At 42.7% G+C, this 19203-nt stretch overlaps 1 protein-coding gene across 6 annotated transcripts in view; it reads left to right on the top strand.

Annotated features, from left to right (window-relative positions):
• Positions 1 to 19203, top strand: part of SLC20A2 (solute carrier family 20 member 2) — a 58026-nt gene that overhangs the window by 27862 nt on the left and 10961 nt on the right. For all 6 annotated transcript variants that reach the window (XM_074866939.1, XM_074866938.1, XM_074866937.1 and 3 more), the window contains exons 3-8: positions 2536 to 2676; positions 3889 to 3974; positions 5954 to 6050; positions 8055 to 8171; positions 8875 to 9078; positions 10392 to 10980. In XM_074866939.1, coding sequence (XP_074723040.1) covers positions 2536 to 2676; positions 3889 to 3974; positions 5954 to 6050; positions 8055 to 8171; positions 8875 to 9078; positions 10392 to 10980 — 1234 coding nt within the window. The remainder of the gene's footprint in view (positions 1 to 2535; positions 2677 to 3888; positions 3975 to 5953; positions 6051 to 8054; positions 8172 to 8874; positions 9079 to 10391; positions 10981 to 19203) is intronic.

Below are 19203 nucleotides of genomic sequence, written 5' to 3'. Positions count from 1 at the left end.
ATTTTAAAATGTAACATTTTGTAATAATCTGTAGCATAATAAAATGTTGTTTGTTAGGCAGTTGGGAAGTTAGGGACTGTTGCTCTTGGGAGTAAACTGTAGCACTTCCCTAGCATTAACTAATTGTCAGGTTATCGTCAGGAATTGTTCGAGTGTTTTTCTAGCGGTCCTGGTGGGAGCTGAAGTCAGTAACTGGTGCAACTGAGGAGATGCCACTGACAGAGAGGACATCCCACCGACAGCGAGCACATCCCAGCCAGGATTAGCAAAGCAAAGGACTAACCCAGTCTTGCAGGTGGCGTGGTACTCAACGGGGGCTTGCGGCTGGCACACAGCACCAGAGCATCAGGAGAATGGATGCAATGCCTTCAGCAGCAGGGGAGCATGAAATGCACCCTGAGCCAGAAGCCAGCACTGGCAACTCTTGGTCAGGGCAGTCTGCAGCCAACCCTCTTTCTTCAGGAGATAGCAACTGGGAGCAAAGGGTGTGCGGCCATGGTCTCAGCAGGCGTGAAGAGTCTGAATTTGGGACCCTGTGACAGGTCTAGAGAGCCTCCTGCTTCCTAGGTTAGTTTTGCAAAGATAAAAATTGAGAACATGCATTTTATGTTAAAGAGGAGTTAAAGCTTTGATGTAGGTAATTAAGGCATTGAAAGCCCAGAGGAAAGTCCTGCTCTGGCTTGATTTGTATTTCCTTCTGTTCCTTAATGTGCTTCCTTAAACTTCATTAGACCACACATTGTCCTTCTCAGACCATCCATTGGTCCTCCACCACTTTCTCTCTTGCTCTCCTGTTTGTTTTCAAGGTAAAGTTGATTAAATAAGAAATAGTGCCATACTCCCTCTATTTCCCCCCCAACAAAAAACCCAGCCCTCACTACACATTTGCAGTGCAGCTGTGGCTTGATTGCATTTTCCCTATTTTTTAGATTGAGTATTTTGTAATTACATATCTATGGCTGGCTTATCTGTTTATTTGGCTCTTTACAGATGTTACCATCTGTTTTCTCTTTCACCTCACTTCCATTTGATGGTCTCTAAGTTCATGTCAAAGGTTTCAAAGTATATTTATTTTTATTTTAGTACAGGGGAAGAGGAGCCAAAAAATTAAAGAGCAGGTGTTCCTTATTTGATCTAGAATTTCCAATAGCAATAGGAGTACCAGTTGTTTTGGGATAGTACTGCAGGAGAGATCAGTTTTACGAACTGGTTGACATCCAAACATAGCCGTGTATGATGCCAGAAAATCACCATTTGATGGCTCCGTTTCAAGACCTTCAAACCATCCTCTCCTGTTGGAATTCAGGATGGAAGCTGAGATTTTGAGTAACAGTGTGTGCTCAGCAACCTTCCTTTATCACCTGTGTCTGCTGCAGATCTGTTAAGAGAGGTGGCACAAGCCAGAAAATATGGGATCTCTCATGGCAGTTTGGTTGCTGCTGTTGGGGCCTCTTAACACATGGAGATTTAGTCTTAAGGCCATGAAGTCTTAAGAGGAAGAAGAGATCTTTCTAAGAGTCCTCTAATATTAGATGAGATCCACGGAAAGCTTGTGTCACTGCCAAAATGATTTTAGTGCCCTGAGGTTAGTGCCACTGCAAGAGGAGTAGGGAACCTGCGCCCTTGCAATGTGAAAATGAGACGAAGCGTGGAGCTGCGTGCTTGAGGACTTGGTGGCCAACTGTGGTCTGATCTAACTACCAAAAGTTGGGACTGAAAACAAATACAAGGCGTTCTCTCTGGTGCTTGGGACCTTTTTTTCTTTTTTCCTGCACTCTTGGCAAACGTTCTTCCTTGGGACATCTGTTGGGACACCAGGCATCGCATTTACTTTATAGACTGTTAGCCACCATCCCTTAGTTAGATCTTATTTCCTTATGCCAAGAGTATCTTTGGCTACTCCATGACTAAGATAAGCCTTTTTTGCAGTTCTGAGTATCTCTAGTGCAACAATGAAGGCAGTGAGAGAGTCCTTATTTCCTCTTCAGTCCATTTTTCCTATAGAGGATTCTGGATGGCTGCGCATCACTGAGAAGAGATATAAAAACTCCCTGCCCCACAACTTGAGCCCTTCTCGGGTAGCATTTGAATTTAGGAGCCTGGGTAGTTTGTTAGTGAAACAGTGGATGCTGCCTCACACTGATCACTTGGAGGCTTCCAGGTCTAGCTCTTAAGAACGAGGTTTTCTAAGCTTGGTACAGACTGGGAGCAGTTTGTGTATTTAATCAGGCAGGCTGTAAGTACTGAAAGCCTTCAAAAAAAAAAAAAAAAAAAGCAGAACTGTTGTGCAGTGTAAAGAGCTGTTAGTAACATAAAGTCACAAGTAAGATGCAGGATTCAAAGCTGTTATTAAATTGTCTTAGTATCTGTTTTCAGAGACAGAACAGGAACAAAACTCTCTTTAGGAGATCTCTGTTCTGCATGTGGAGTGTAGGCAGTGCTCGTAAAAGAATGTGGGTACATGGTGGAGAATTTTCTGCATGACATTATTGTTACTGTTGTTGTTTATACCATATATTTTGGGTTTTATTCTAGGTTCTGCTGTTTGGCAGCTGATTGCATCATTCTTGAAACTCCCGATATCAGGGACCCATTGCATCGTAGGTGCTACAATTGGATTTTCTCTGGTGGCAATTGGCACGCAGGGAGTCCAGTGGATGCAGCTTGTCAAGATTGGTAAGTGCTGTTTCCTTTTATGTGTGAGGGTACATGAAATAGTGTGCATTGTCTGCAAAAAACATTCCCAGAAGTCTGCTTTGTGCTGATAGCACTCCCTCCTTACATTATTTTCCACCCCAGTCCTGTCATTCAGAAGATGCACTGATGCTGTGTTCATTAAGGGCTGCAGTGTGTCTCCAGTGGAGAAAGGGGTAAGATGCAAGTTGCACCTCCCCAGCAGTAAGCTGAGGAGACATTGTCCCTCAGAGACATGCTTCAAGGTGACATTCCTCCTCTTCTAATTCTTTTTGTGGCAGCTCATACCACCTCGTTCTTGCTCTCAACAATGCTAGCCATCATGTGAATGCCCACAGTCATGTTTCTCCACCCACCAGCTTCAGGCAGGCAAAAGCTGGGCATACAGCACATGTTTAACTCACAGCCTCCCACTGCCAAGATCAGCACAGCCAAGCAGGGATGTGAAGGAGTTTTCATTATTGTTTTAGAAGCCTTGTAACCGAAGTCGCAGCCTAAACCCTGTATTAAAATGATTTGATGCTGAAGGCATGGAAATACAATTGAGATTTAGACAAGTTTTTTTAAAATTCTGTCAAAAGCAGAAGAGAGTTTGCAATGACAGCAGAATCGATCTGTTAACCATGCCACAAACAAAAAATCACTCTGGATGAGATTTCCAGAGCACTGCCCTAATCCAGTTTTATTGAAATCAGTGGGAGTTTTGCCACCTACTTCAGTTTAATCAGTCCTGGACACTTGCAAATCTGGCCTGCAAAAAATGTACACGCATTGTTCATTGCAGTTGATGCTTCTATGGCATTTGGGAAATTTAGACTTTTGCCCTATGAGCAGCATGGCATCCTGCTAGATGCAGTTGCTTTCCACTTGCTTGCAACGTTCGTGGTCATGGTGATTAGGAAATTACAGGGCTTTCTTGGTCCACACAAGAAATTTTCCTGATTAATTTGATTCTTAAACTTGCAAAATCATCGGGAAATGCTTTGGCTGATGTTTCTAATAGTGCCTAGCATTACTTTGACTTTCATGAGTGTCAGTGGACATTGGGTTGCACCAGTTGTAAGTAAACATATAGAACGTTCATTCCAGTTGTAGAAGAACTGTTTTAAATTTAATGCTCATTAACTACTTACTTAACTATTATGCAAGAATACTGTTTATTTCATGATTCATTCTTTCTTTTCTTCAACACAGTTGCCTCTTGGTTTATTTCCCCACTGTTATCTGGCTTGATGTCCGGAGTCCTCTTTGTGCTGATTAGATTCTTCATTTTAAACAAGGTAAAGAAATCTCACTATTGTAATGAGTGCTCAGTGTGAAGGCTGTGTTCTAGCCTCCCATTTGAGTGCTGGCATTTCCAGAGTTGAAACTTTGTGGCTTGCCTTTTGGACAGAAGACCAGTCATTTTTTTTTATAGCCACTGAAACTGTACTTGCTCTTAGCAGTTCTGAAAGCTCAGAGTAAGTAATTTAACAAGTGTTTGAGGCTTAGAAGGTGCTATGTGATATTTAATATTGTATATTCTGTTTGATTAAAGGATGGTACCTTGAGATTGCTTCTGTATTAGTACAAACTTGTTGGCATTGACTTAGCCTCACAATAGCCGTTGTGACTGTTATTTAAACAGAACAGTCCTGCCTTGGAGATACTCTAGCTGTGAAAATTTAAACTTTGATTTTCAAGCACATCAGACATTAGAAGATGGGCATCTGCATATTTCCTGGATTCTCAAGAAACCTGAATTCATGTGTTTTAGTGACCTCAGTCACAAGTGGCAGCTTTGAGGTAATATCAGTCCATACATCTCCAGTGTGGAAAACAATTTGCCTGCCATCCAGCATGAACTGGAAACCAGAACACTTTTATCTGCTCTTTCCATTTCTTTAACACCATTCAACTTGCTAAAATGGGGGAGTGCAGCACATGACAGTGTCCTAAAATAAGGGAAACTGTATTAGCAGTTATACAGGGAACTTAAATAGATGAGGGATTAATTCTTTTGCTATAAATAACACCACCTGTAACCTCAGCTTCATCATTCTTTATTTCTGATGTAAATAAATGTCAGTGATAAAAGCAGATGATAAATTTGATCAGACTCAGCTTTGAATTTAAAATTACTCAGGTTGCATAAAGGACGAGTTAAAGTTCCTCTATAGCACTCAAAACCTAACAACTTAAGAAATTAGTCATCAAAATCACATGAACTCTGGTATAAAATCCACATATTTAAGCATTCAAGAGACAGGAAAAGTTCAGGCTAAAGAAATTGTCTTCTGACTGCCATCTGTGCCATTCACAAAGTAGTAAGATCTGTAGAGCTTCTGGCATAAGCAGGTAGTGACGAGTTGTGTGCACGCATTAAAAGAGCAGTTTTTTAGCTTGCAAGCCTGTGGCCTGGTGTAGGGGTTCATGCCCTTGTTGGGGCTGTCTGTGAACAGCAGCTGGCCTTATAGATACAGCCCGTGCTGCATTATGCTTCGGGACCAGACCATAGTGCAGGGTGACTACAGCCTTCTCTCGGCTCCCTTTTATAGCTCATGGCAGCAAGAAACAAAACCACATCAGCCAGCCCTTAGCTTCGCCAGACTCTGCGCAAACATGCAAAGCCCCTCAAAAGGCCAAAACAGTCTCCTCACAGAGGCTTTTTCTGTGGCTTGCATGGTGCGTTTCTGCTGTGCCATCAGCTGAGCCTTTCTTTGTGAGCACCAAGGGCACAAGACTGCAGCAGGCAGCAGGCACAGCAGCATGCTAAACATTGCATGCTCAGTTTTATATATTGTTACCTGTTTAATATGGACACTTAATATTTCAGAGATTTCTGTTAGCTGGTGGAAAGTGCCAGGCTGTCTCAGTCAAAAGTGAGAGGTTAGGAGTAAGGTTTTGTGATGGATGTGTTGCACTGACGCTTGTAGCCCCACCTCAAAAATATTAAAGCCCTGTCCTGCTCAGCACCCTTCAGTCATGGAGACTCACCCTTCAGTCTCTTGGAGACAAGATAAGTAAGAAAACACTTGCAGAAAGAAACCTGCCCCCAGGTCACCCAGCAGGTCTGCAGCCGATCTGAAAATACAGCCTGTCTCCCTGGTTCCCATTAACAGTGTCAAGCTTCCCCAGAATGTTGTAACCACCCACCCAAAAGCTCCACCTGCCTGGCACTGACTTGGGAACACATGTTTTCCTCATGGTGGTTCATGCTGACATTAATCTGGTGGAAAACCCAGCTAACGTTTCCTTTTTTTTCCTGATTTCTGTGCAGGAAGACCCTGTGCCCAACGGTCTCCGCGCACTTCCAGTGTTTTATGCTGCTACCATAGCTATTAACGTGTTTTCCATCATGTACACGGGGGCACCAGGTGAGTGAGCCATCTGCAACGGGAGGCACAGGAGGGAGGCTTCCCTGAGAGTATAATGATGCTCTGCCAGCGTGCTGTCAGGTAGCTGTCAACACCGCACGATTATCTCCTATGTTAGAAGTTAACAAGGGCAAGAGTACATCATACACCTCCCCACATGCTTCTATTTGTGCATGTGTTTTTGTGACTCCCTCCTGATCACTCCAGTTAGTGGGGAAGAGCGCAGCTACAAAAAAAAATCCCCCTTTGGAGGAAGGGGAAATATTTTGCTGCCAGCTTCGGCTTCATAAATCTGAACACATGTTGAGCTCTCAAAGGTATTCCAGATAAGTGCATCAAGGACGGAAGCTTCAGAGCAGGCGGTAAGAGCAGGTAGGCAGCTTGCAGTCGGTCTAATGCTATAGCTCCTCTGAAATCAGCAGAGGCACTGTTCTGGCAGATCTGGCATGAAGTCTATTAATTAAATTTCTTTCTTTATTTTCTTTCAATGATAAGAAGGCCCAAGACTGTTTATGCATTGAATGCATCTTCTTTCTTGGGTGCTCTGCATTGCAACTCAGTAGAAGGAAATGACCCATGTAATTTTCAGGACTTTATTTATATTTTTGTATATTTTATGTGCATTTATATGTGTTTATATTTGTGTTTATATTTGAACTTCTATTTTATGTTTATGTATATTTATATTCACACATTTTATGTTTATATATTTGTGTTTATATGTTTATATTTAACTTTACTTAAGCAGTGTACATTTAAACATGCATTTGCAGCAAGAGTTCAGAAAAAAGATGTTCAATGCTCTCGATTACTTTATTGAAGACTCTGGTCATTAGATGTTATCTTTAGATTGGATTATTGCCCCAGAGCCATGAACAAACAGGCAATTGAAGAGAGACTCCTGAACATGCCCCTGAATTAAGAAAGCGGACTTAGAAAATGACCTTTTTTGAACAGAAATTTGCTTTCTCTAAAACCTGATGCACTAGATGTACTAGGTAAATACAGTCAGTAGACTCTACTGCATAGCATAGCATTACTGAAATTAATAAAAAGCTTGAGAAGTTCCCAATTTGAGGGTAACATAACTCAACTATTCCTTTTTCTAATTGGCCATGTATCCAAGATGTTTCACAGTAAATCAGCTGTATAACCAACATTTCCTCATTAGTTGTACTGCAGAAGTAGGTCAGGCCCTCTGCAGTGACTCATTAAGCAAAATAAATGAAATAAGAATCTTAATGTCCCTTCTGTTTCAGCTTAGCAGTCTCTAAAAGTGCATGAATAAAAAGGTGGGGACTCCGTTTCTGATACTCAGGAAATACATATTTACTTTCCAAGGCCTCTGTCCTGGCAGCATTTACTCACAAGGATGAATTAATCACGTAGGTTTCAAGATAGGTGTGCATATATGGGTTTGAAAGATCAGAGTCCAAGCTCTTTCTTCATTAAGGGTCTGATCATTTAACTGAACAAGCTCAAGGAGCTCTGTTGGGGGAATACTGACAAGAACACGAGTTATTGACATGATTGCACATTGCAGGACTGAAACCTCAGCTCTCAAGTGTTACATTAAGCTATTATCATAAGCAAATAATGGCTTAGATTAAGCTAAGCATCAGGCTTTATTGACCAGAGCAAAGATCAGGTAAATACTTACCCTAATGGACAACATGGTTTAACATGCATTAGTGTATAAAAATCACTGCAAACTTGATTTAGCAGCCCTGATGTGGGAGTTTTACCCCTGACTTCTTTGGAATTAAGGTCACAGTGGGGTAACTGAGAATTGGAAGACTAAACCTGAAAATGTTTGCATGTCAGCTAGACCTTTACATACTGCACTAACTGATATATATGTTAAAAATGATTGCCTCATTCATGTTGCCTTTGAATACATTGTGAACACGGGCTTTTCTGCAACAGACTGTTCTTCCACTGACTGAGATAATTAAGTCATGTTAATTTACAGTTTGCTTGGGTTTTATTTCTTTATCTTCACAGTATTGGGACTGGTACTGCCAATGTGGGCCATTGCTCTAATATCAGTCGGCGTATCCTTAGTATTTGCCATCTTAGTCTGGATTTTTGTGTGCCCCTGGATGAAGAGAAAAATAGAAAGTAAGTAGTCGCTTGATGAAATGTGAGTGATGTAAAATCATGGAAAATTTGTTTCAGAGCTGGAAGTGCCCTTGAGAGGTCACCTAGTCCAGTCCCCACCCACAGGCAGGATGTGCTTAAACTATTCCTCATGTGTTTGTGTAACCTGCTCTTAAAAATCTGCAGTGGTAGAAATTCAAAACCTTGTTAGGCAATCCATTGGAGTGCTCGCTTCTTCTAGAGCCTACCAGAAACAGGAAAATAAATCCTGGAATATAATCCGTTTTATATTTTATTAAGGAAACGTTAAAGAGGAAAAGTCTGGCAGAATGATCATCTTTAAGTGACTTCTTTAACTTTACAGTAAGTTGGGCTGATCACAGCTTTTAGCTTTACAGTGTTTTGTTTGTTTGCTTTGCTACTCACAACAAATGTAGTGTTTAAAATGCAGAGAAAAGTTTTAGATTTCATTAATAAATGAGCAGCTCGGTGTTTTACTTCAGTTACCTACTTTGGCGAATTTTGTAGGAAAAAATAGAGATACTCTAGAATTTTCTTAGATTAATTTAGTAGAGAGAAGTGTTAGAAGTAAATAAAGAATGTGTATGAAACAGAGCCAGGTTATTGTATCCACATTGATCTATGCCATTGATGCAAACAGTGGAAACATAAGCAGCAAGACAGATAGGTTGGTTTTAAAATTACAGTACTGTTATTTCCTTAGGCCGGTTAAAGAAAGATGCTGCACTGTCAAGGATATCAGATGAAAGTCTTGATAAAATTCAAGATGAAGAAACACCAGTCTTTAAAGAGCTTCCTGGTGCCAAAGCATCTGATGAGAGCACGATTCCCCTTACCGGCTCAGTAACAGAAGCTGCTGGAGCATCAGACACTATTGCAAATGGAAGCCATCCACGTGTGCCGTATGGTAAGAAACTTAAGACAACACAGAGGGTATATCTTCTTCCTGTTTCGTTAGGGTTTCTTAACTGCAAGTAGGTCTCTGTTGTAAATGGTAAATTAGTGTTTGGGATTTCCAGCTCTAATCCCTCTTCAGCACTTGTTGGGAAAGATGCTCATTTACAAGTGACATTTTCTAGAGAGGACTTAAAAACAATTACATTTTGTTTAGCTGTATTTCAGTTTTAGAAACAGCTGGAAACAAAAATTACTTTCCTTTTTGCTTTACTTTGTATCCTTAATGGTGTTTCCATCCTTTTAAGCAGTGGAAAAATACAGGGAACACAAATTGCTGATGTATGAAGGTTAAATTCAGCATAAAGATGATTAACATACTACTACAGGAGATGAAAAGATTTGGGCTTTAGTTGACAAACATATGACCATTTGGAGTGTGTCCACTAGAAAAATCTCACGCATTGTTTTCTGAATGTATATTTATAAGAAGTAGGCTTGTGTGCATAAAGCTCTTTTTATTCTCCCATTTGGTGGGATCACACCCCCCCCTACTTAGCAGTCTGCTGACTTTGATATCACTTTGCTAACATCTACACAGCCCTGTAATTTGGTTAATAAATGCCTAATATATTCAACTGATTCTTACAAAATCAAGTAAGTCATGACGTGAAGCCCTTTGAGTGTGTATTTCCAGTTCAAAAATAGCTAAAACCAATTCTGAATGTTGCACAGTGGAAATCCAGGAAGTCAGGAAATGAAAAAAGATAGTTTCTTCAGAAATGTTGCCTTAGCTGTGACATGTGTCCTACAGCGTATGCTAATGTTAAATGTATACAGTGGGAATAATATCATGTTCGTAGAAATAAGATATGCAAAATGTTGGAATAGCTGAGGAAATACTTCTGCAGAGCTTTTTTGCTTTCTATTTTTCTTAATTATTTTTTAAAAGTCATGTAAATGTGTCTTAAACATAGGTACTTTTAAAGGGTGACCTCATATACCGTATGAAATTACAGTAAATCACCTTTCCTGAAATCTTTATTATGCCTATTCAACGTAGGCAAAACCTCAGAAAAAGTAGAGCTTATTTACAAGAAAGGAATTTTACAGAAATTACTTTTTCAAAGAACCTGAGGATTTAACCTTCAAGTATCACCTTTGAATAGCCGGTCCCAAGTGATATGCTGCAGGTCATACAGTGTGTCTGGGAGAGACCCAATGCTGGCACAAAGTTCTTTTTGCACAGAAGATGAGAGTGGGAGGGAGTGGGGCTTCTGTATTACATTTTGTAGAAATAAGAACTCTAAACCTCTGCCTTTTTAGGAAGGGCATTTTCAATGACACACACCTCGGTGAAATCACCTGTTTCCAATGGCACCTTCAGCTTCGATGGCCAGATGAGGAGTGACGGCCATGTTTATCACACTGTGCACAAGGACTCAGGTTTATATAAAGACTTGCTCCACAAAATACACCTGGACAGGGCCACCGATGATAGGCCTGCTCAAGAAAACAACTACAAACTGTTACGACGCAACAACAGTTATACTTGTTACACAGCTGCTATTTGTGGCATGCCCGTGCATTCCTCCTTTAAGGCAGCAGATACGTCAACTCCAGAGGACAGTGAGAAGTTAGTGGGAGACACTGTTTCCTACTCCAAGAAGCGAGTTCGCTATGACAGCTACTCCAGCTATTGCAACGCAGTGGCTGAGGCAGAGATTGAGGCGGAGGAAGGTGGGGTGGAGATGAAGTTGGCCTCTGAACTTGCAGATCCTAACCGGCCCCCAGTTGATCCCGTGGAAGAGGATAAGGAAGAGAAAGACACGTCTCAGGTCCACCTACTTTTCCACTTCCTCCAGATCTTAACAGCCTGCTTTGGATCCTTTGCCCATGGAGGTAATGATGTCAGGTAAGAGGATGAGATTTCACAAGGTTTGCCAGCTTTACTGGTTGGAAAGCATATTAGTTTCTGCAGGCAGATGTGTTTTGCAAAGCTTGTGACACTGATGTCCCTGGTGCTTTCCAGGAGCGGGCTGCTCAGTCTATGGTTTATTTTTTTCTCAGTGGTAACATCTTTTTTTATTTGCTGCTAAATTAATTCGGGTTTAATTTTGGCAAGCTTTGAGGCACTGAAACTCCCCCTGGCATGCCAACCACTGTAAAACCAAACAAGACAGTCCCTGCCCTGCAGAGATCACAGTCTATTTTAACTGCAAGATTGAAGACCATCAGCAAATGAGAAGTTTAGACTGTTTTTGTCATTAGGCGGATTTCATCTCTTGACACATTGCGAAAAGAGGTGTGTGAAGAATGTCTTCATTTTTATTGCTGCAGCCCTTATAGACTTCCCTTGGCTGAATCTTTTGCTTGGAGTTTTCTAGGGTTCTAGGACTGTGTGAGACAGTGCATAACTAAATAGCCCAGAAAATCTTAAGAAGCCTTAACATCAAAGTCCTACTGAAGTTCATAAACTGCACATGCAACTTCTCCAGCTGCCACAGTTCTCTTACCAAAATAAAGATAGCTACCCCTGAGGAGCCATGGGCACGTTCCTGTGCCCCTGCGGAGAGGGGACACAGGCTATGGCTCATCTCCTAGTGCTCATTTGAGGCTTCCCATCTCCCAGCATAGTTCTGGTACGCAGTACTTCCTGACAGGAGTTTTATCTAGAGCTGCTATCACCATTGAGTTGCTCCTTGAGTTTGGAAGAAGCCAGTGAGTTCATCCTTCAGTCATTTGACTTAAATCCCATGGTATTAAGATGATTCCCAAGGAATAAAGGAAAAGGATCATCTTCCAGGAGTCTTTCTCTCATGTTCATACTGACTCAGGCAGCCGACAAAATCTTGAAGTTGATCTCAGAAATGTTTATCTGCACTGCTTTGCCCTCTGTCGTCTGGTCAGACCTTTGCAAAATAATGTCTCTTCACTCACTCATTTGCCAGCCTCATTCCCTTTGAAGGCTTGGCTCTGTTTTATTCCACAAAGTACAAGCCTTTTGACAGAGTGATGTAGGGTGTAGGCTCAGGATGGAGTATTTTATATTTTCCTCGTCTGCACTCACATTGCTCATCTGCTTATAATACTGTTTCGTCTGCCAGGCCCTACTGCACCTCACCATTTTGGTGGCACGTGGCTGAAGGGCAGTTTGGGTGGTTTTGCTCTGTCCCTGGGAACATGGCATATTTTTAATTCAGGATTTGGCTGGACTGCTTCCCTAGGCCTGGAGCGATCCACTTGGTATTTAGTAGGTGTTCTTTCCTGTATCGTGATAAGGTCCCATGGGAAATCCACTCAGAAGCTGCTTGTCAAAGCAGCATTCCTTATTTGGGTTGGAGCTGAGGCCATACTGAGTCCCCTTCCCGCTGCACCCTCTCTGTATTAGCCATGCCCTGCCCTGCCGGTGTCAGTTTCAGCATTTGCAGCAGGGCTTTGCAGTGTTCATAACTTTCATAGTCCTCCTTAGGCATCTGGGCAAACACTGTCCCACTCAGCAAGGAGAACGGTTATTGCTCCTTGCTCCTGTCAACCACCCAATTTAACTCGCAGCTCATCTCCAAAACACTTACAAACATGTCTTTTCCCTCCCTGTCCATCCAGTGTTCTGGGAATTTGGAATAGGACTTTCTGAAGAGCCTTCTTGTCCTTGCTCTTGGTATTACTCCCTTCGTATCTGCAGGGATCTGGCTCTGGGAAGGAGTCCAGGGTTCCCTCATCCTCTGGATCAGCGGCCAGGGGTGCAGCCTTCTTTCCTCTCAGATGGTCTCCGTTGGTCAGACCTCTGCTCTGAGCACACTGGGCAAGAGCAGAGACCCATGGAGGCCGGTACCCATGCTCTGCAAATGGCCAGCAGCGAGTGCCGAGGGGAGCACAGGAATAAGGACAAACACCACTGATATTTCTTCTAATGGGAAATACCATTGCAGTAAATTCACAGCCTACCCCAGTAGGTGCCCCTGCTCCTTTATTCCCAGTAGGTGATGTCTGTACGTACTCCTCAAGGACTCACATGTTTATGCAAACATCACTTGCCTTTTCTGTAGGAGGCAAGGGTAGTAGAGTTCATTAGAAGTGATCTGTAAGGATGCGGTCAGTTCAGAAATCAAATTTGGTGTCGATAGGAGCTGGACAGGATAAAAGATAAGGTTTAGACTCTGTGCAGTATGCTTTGTTGCATCTTACAGCCTAATCCTCCCAGGTTTCTGCATTTGGATTGGCTTGTTGCCTTGGCAATATCCTTGCCTGAAAATTCATATTTTTCAGTGTATTGCAGATCTCTATTTCTGTCAGTGATCCTACCATATTTGCCAGCAAGCATGCATTTTTATTAAATGCTGTTTATTCCAAAATCTCTTCTTAAGCTGAATTCATGTAATTGCAAAACTAAAGAACAAGTTAGTTTTGTTTTGTCAAAGCTGGTGGAAATGCAAGATGGTCATGGGTGTAGTATTGGATAGGAACCCATCCTTGCAATTGTACTGAGTTCCAGCTAAGCAATAAAAATTGAAGACCCCTCACCCAAAAAGAGTAGATAAAACACTTTGGGAATGCAGTTATCTATCCTGTGGATTATGTAGCAGAGACATTTTGCCAGTCTTTGTCTAGCAGAGCAGAAGACTTCTTACTGGGCTCTTGGCTCCTCTGCATGTTGCATAAAGATCTGCAGAGCTCAAAAGGCAGCGCGTGGTTTTAAAAATAATGCAGTAGAACCTAGCTAGTAGCACGGCTTTCTGTCTACATTTCCATAAGAAAGCAAGCCTTGGCAATCCATCTTCCACTGAAGGCTGCTGTCTTTTCATCTCCCTCCTTCGTTCACTTTCCTTCTGCTCATTTTAGGTGCTGCTGTCAAGCTACTTCTCTATTTTTTTCTCAGCCTTGAATCCTGTTTAAATCCCACTTTCCTCTGCATTTGGTTTTAAGCTTCTTACTTATATTTAGGGCAGCACCTCCGTTGTCCACATCTTTTTCTTTGAACTCATCTCCTACATTTTCCTTCCCCATCCTGGAACTCACTCTTGTCCCGTGTTTTCTATTTGTTTTCCATCAGGGTGTTTGCTGGTATTTCTTGAAGGGACACGAGCAAAGAGAGAAAAATGCAAAGCTAATATAAAAATTAAAAACTGCAGGTAGTTAAATGATTGACCTCTTTTGGAGCATATTTAAGCATGAGGCATATAGTACAGACTGAACCATGATGCAACTCACAAACACATTATGTAGCAGAGGTGCCCCATATAGTTCAGATAGCACTTTAGTGGGCAAAAAATCATGTGGAGATCTCCCTTGTTTCATTGTCCAAGCTTTTCCCCTGGACCTGGAAGGGGTCAGTATTTTGCCTTTGACTGCAGAACTAACTCATCATAAGGGTAGCTAGACCCCAGTTTCTTCCAAGATGATGCTTTTTAGTATCATAACAATACCAGCCATCTTTGCTGTAGGAGCTGATGTTTGTAGCAGTCAGAGATCATGTTTAGGCTGACATCAGCAGGGATCCTGGCTAGGGCAGTTGTGCGTTGAAAGAAACAGGGAGTCATGGTAACTCCTTATTTGGGTGACTGTTTTGTTCAGACCATCCCCTCATGCCCCCCTGCTGCAGAGCTTATATGCACTGTGTCAAGGATGCTGGAGCCCTTCCAGGGCTGGGACTAACTGAGCTGGGTCGAGAGCCTTGTGACACCATCGTGCACATGGGCTGAATGAAATCTAAAGAATTTAAAATCCCGACTAAATGTGTTGGGACAGAACCGCTGAAAAAAATGTTGTTGTTGAACTTAATTAGTGGCGCCAAGTGAGCAGGTCTCACTGGCTCAGCACCCGAGCACAAAGGGACCACGTCAGGTCATTGCAAGGGCAACGGGAGAATAAAAAGGGCAGGATGGAAAAAAAGACCTGGGCCAGGAGCGTGACACAAGGAGAACTGCCAGCTTCCTAAATGCTTGTTTAGAGCCAGATTTCCAGAGAGGCCGGGAGGCTGGGCTTTGTTGGCTGGTGGGGATTATATGCACCTATGGTTGAGTTGGACTGAGCTTATTTTCTGTAAATATAGGTTGGTTCAGCAGGAATCGTGATGATCCAGAGCTCAGCACTGCCTACCTGTATAAATGCAGGTAGCGGGAGAGTTACTGAAGCTGTAGGGTTTATGCTACGTTTCAAAGTCTGGAAGCATGTCTGAATTAACTGGCTCCCAAAAACGAGGGCAGTTGGGCAGGTTGTTTTGTAAATGGCTGGAGAGGACTGCTAACCCCATAGCTATCTCTGTGCTCAGCACACCAGTGGCTGTGGCTGCTTTGCTACTGGGTTGGGAATGAGAAAGCTATGAGCAAACGGTGTGTCAGCCCCACAGCCTATCCAAGCAAACAGGAGGATGAGTTTGAATTCTTTTAATCGAAGTGGGATGACCCACAGAAAGATGCTGTAGGTCGACGTGAGGTTTGCTGATTAAAATCTACTGTGAAAAAAACCTGAACCTTGTGCTCCTACACACCTGTCTGTGCATGTGTTTAGTCTTGTCTTATACAGATTCCTTCTCCTATAAATGGGTAGACTCTTCTGTCCTTTCCTACCCCCTCTCTCCACCTCAGACCATCATTCCTGCTGTCACAGGAGAAACCTCAGGGATGACAAGAGCCACGTGCCCTGGCTTGTGTGAGCAGGCGTCTACCCTGGACTCATGGATTCCAGCCATGGAGGAAGGTGCTTTATTATTGCGATGGTGGCAGGAGCCGTGATGCTCCAGCTGAACACAGTGATCACAGACCATGCTGCCCGCCGTGTCTGTGTGTGCCAAGGTGCACGCAGGACTGAGGTTTAGTTGGTACGTGCTGTAGGGAGGAGAAACCTGCTTGTAGACGTTTCACAGTTGTGCAGGGAATCTTGGTTTTGCTGAGTTCCTGCTGCCTAAATTGTTTGAATGTGGCTGCTCTAATTAAATTTCATGTGGAGGACTTTAGGACTACCCTTGCATATTCATACTTAGATATTATAGGAAAAAGGGGTCATTCATGTTAGAGTCTGCAGGTAATGCCATATAGATTTATGGCACAAGCTTGACAAAGAATGGCTATCTTATTATTCAAATTATACAGGCTACATTACTGAAGACGGGATTTAAAACTATTTCAGAGCTATAGTAAAAATGTTTAGTATTTTTTATATATTTCTACACATGGTTTTAGGGAAACTGAACTGCTACCAGATAGGGGATTCATTGTTAAGCAAAGCAATGCAAGTCAAACTAGGGAACACCTGCTTGCCCAAAATATGGGGAGAGGAAACTTCTTCTTTCACTTCTCTACAGACTTCACTGGAGCTTTAGGTCAGAGCACACAAAGAGCAATGGGACTCACCTTTTCCCCTCTTCCTAAAGTAAATGCAATGGGATTAAAGAGGGAAGGGCCAGAACATTGCCAGTATCTCACTGCACACAGAGAGCTTAGTGGGATTCAGTCTCTTGGCTAAATAAGAAGTCTAAAGGAGCTATAATAAGGCTGGATTACAAAATGAGTATTTCTTATTTCCTCCCTGAGAGCTGCAGTCAAAGTCACTTAGAATATTTAGGAAGCTAATCTCTCCATTACAATTACTGAGAGCAGCCTGAAATCTAATCTCTTCCCTTTTCAATAGCAGTCCATCCTGCAAATGCAGCCTGTGTCCCGAGTAGATATGCATCTTCACTTGTGTCCTTCATTGTGCAGGTACGTGGTATCTTTGTTGTGCCACGCAGGCAAGCCAGAGAAAAGCAGCAAGAAACAGGGGGCTTCGGTGGGTGCGGGAATCCCTCCCCATCCTGCTGTGAGCAGGGCCAGCATCAGAGTTTGCTGGGGACAGGCAGATGCTGGTGGGCAAAGGGGAGCATGGGCCCAACCCTCCAGGGTCCAGGGAGTTGGGGTTTATTGGAACTGGGATGAAACTCTCGATAATATGAGATCTCTGGAGATTAGGACATACTTTTTTCCTGTTGGTACATATCTTCCTTGCACCCTTACTCAACTGGGTGATGTCTCCAGGCGTAACTGCAGCATATTCAGAAATATGATCCCACTTATTTTCCCAGTGGAAAGTTCATTTGTGAAATTTTGGTTTGGGAAATAGTCAAATGACTGGGGATTTTGTAATTATATTTGTAATATTGGAAGCCTAATATAGATTTCTCAGATGGCTATTTTGCTCGTCATTCAATCAGTGATAATGTATGCGTCGGGCTTCTTTCACTCAACTAGAAAAAGTGGCTAAAGCACAGTCTGCTTTTTCAGGTAGCAGAAAATCAAAGCATGGTCATCAAGTAGTCTGTTGATTGTGGATTATAACAGAAAGCTTATTCAGAGCGTAGCATTCAAATACAATTAGATTTTCTTTTTTGAGCAACTCACTACTCCCCTCAAATAAGAAGTAACGAGGTAATAGCAATGTTGCTGGTTTATAAAATATTTAGACAAGTTTGATGGGATTTGGCGATAGAGCATTCAGCTGATGGCATCCTTCCATTACTGAAAAAAACCTTTGATTTTTACAAAAAAAAAAAGGTTGTAGTCCTTGTTCCTCCAGAAAAGGGCCTGGACTTGTGACCCAAAGGTGCCTAAAAATCTCTGCTCGTGTGTGTGTGCATGGGATACTGTAATTTCTAAGCCTGTGGAATGTAGGAGAGGGGGTGTGTCGGTAACACTATCTGTCTCACAGGGGAGAGGAGAAGCCAACTCTATTTATAGTTCAGATTCACTGTCAAATGCTATCTTTCACAACAGCTTTGTAAATGGTGCGGGACAGATTCTCAACTGGCACAAGCAAGCAGAAAAAGAGAAGTCGTGCCAATTCATGTTAGTCGAGAGAGCTAGCGAAATCATCATGAGAGTCAGACAGCACTTCAGAAACACTCAGCAGCACTTCGCTGAACCACTGTGACACGCGTCTGCAAGTACGAGCATTACTGTAGATGGCATTTAATCCTGTATCACGCCTCGGGGGAAGGCAAACAGACCCTATGCACCGCCCCTGCTGCAAAGTCCTGTGCCCTGCGAGTAACCGGGGCTGGCGGAGCCCGGCAGAGATGGTGAAAAATACTGGATGTGGAGAATACACTTCATGACAGGTAGACTCAGAGGTTAGGCTTCTTACGCCATAATGTCTTATAAAGTCATCCTAAAATTAACCCGTAATGGCCATCCTCCTGTGCTCAGTGGAAAAATGTGTATTAGGTGTGCAAAACTAAAGTAATACCACAACAGGAATAGCTTATCTTGGCTTTTAAACTCAATGGCTAAATAATATGGTAACATACGCAAAAACACTTCAGTTACATAGGAAGCTAATGGCATTTTTACATATAGATAGATGTGGATAGGGATTCAGAGCCCCTGGGTGACCATCTCGGGCTTTTTTCTCCTCCCTCTAAACTACCACGAATAAGACTTGGAGCTCCAGCACAAAGGAGAGTTAGTTAAGGCAAGTAAAAGAGCTGCGTGGGAGAATAAGAGAAAATCACTTCTTGAAAATAGACTTGTGAAATGAGTCCTAGCCAAATGCATGGGAGATTTGAGGTCTGCTTTCCTGCTAGTCATGTCTTGAGTCAAATGAGATAGAACTGGTGGGAAATACTGTGAAAGCCACATCCCAGTCTAGCCAGCGTCCTTGTGGTTCATCTGTTTAGTCACTCAGCTGTAGGAGACATCTGTTAACTTCAGAAGGTCTCAAAGCAGAGTCTCTTATCTAACAACGCCTTTCTTTGATGCATTGTTTCTCTCTTACTCTCCTGTTGGGACTGGTTGTCTTCTACCAGTGAACTCTTCCTAGTCCCAAGGATTGTTGATTGCACATGCTCATGGTAGTGTCTCGAAGGTGATGTATGCAGTACCAGGACTCTCGTTCTTGCAGTTCGTGAGTCAGCCACATTCACTGTGAGCTTTTGGCAGTTTTCTGGTGGGACTTCCTGTAGAGCTTTGTGTTAGCTTCTTCTAGAGCTGTTCTCCATTGGCACAGGAAGTGTTGATACCACAAGCCCCTGGGACTGGTCCAGCTGAACAAATGAAGAAGCTGATGGAGCCCTCTGAAGAGCCATGAGGGTGGTAGAACAGAGCCACTGACTGCACACCACTGGCAGTTTGCTGGCTGTTGTAGCCACTTGCAGGTATTCAGGCTG

The sequence above is a fragment of the Strix uralensis genome, chromosome 4, assembly GCF_047716275.1.
Source record: "Strix uralensis isolate ZFMK-TIS-50842 chromosome 4, bStrUra1, whole genome shotgun sequence".
Taxonomy (NCBI): domain Eukaryota; kingdom Metazoa; phylum Chordata; class Aves; order Strigiformes; family Strigidae; genus Strix; species Strix uralensis.
This window is presented reverse-complemented; position numbering and strand designations above follow the sequence as displayed.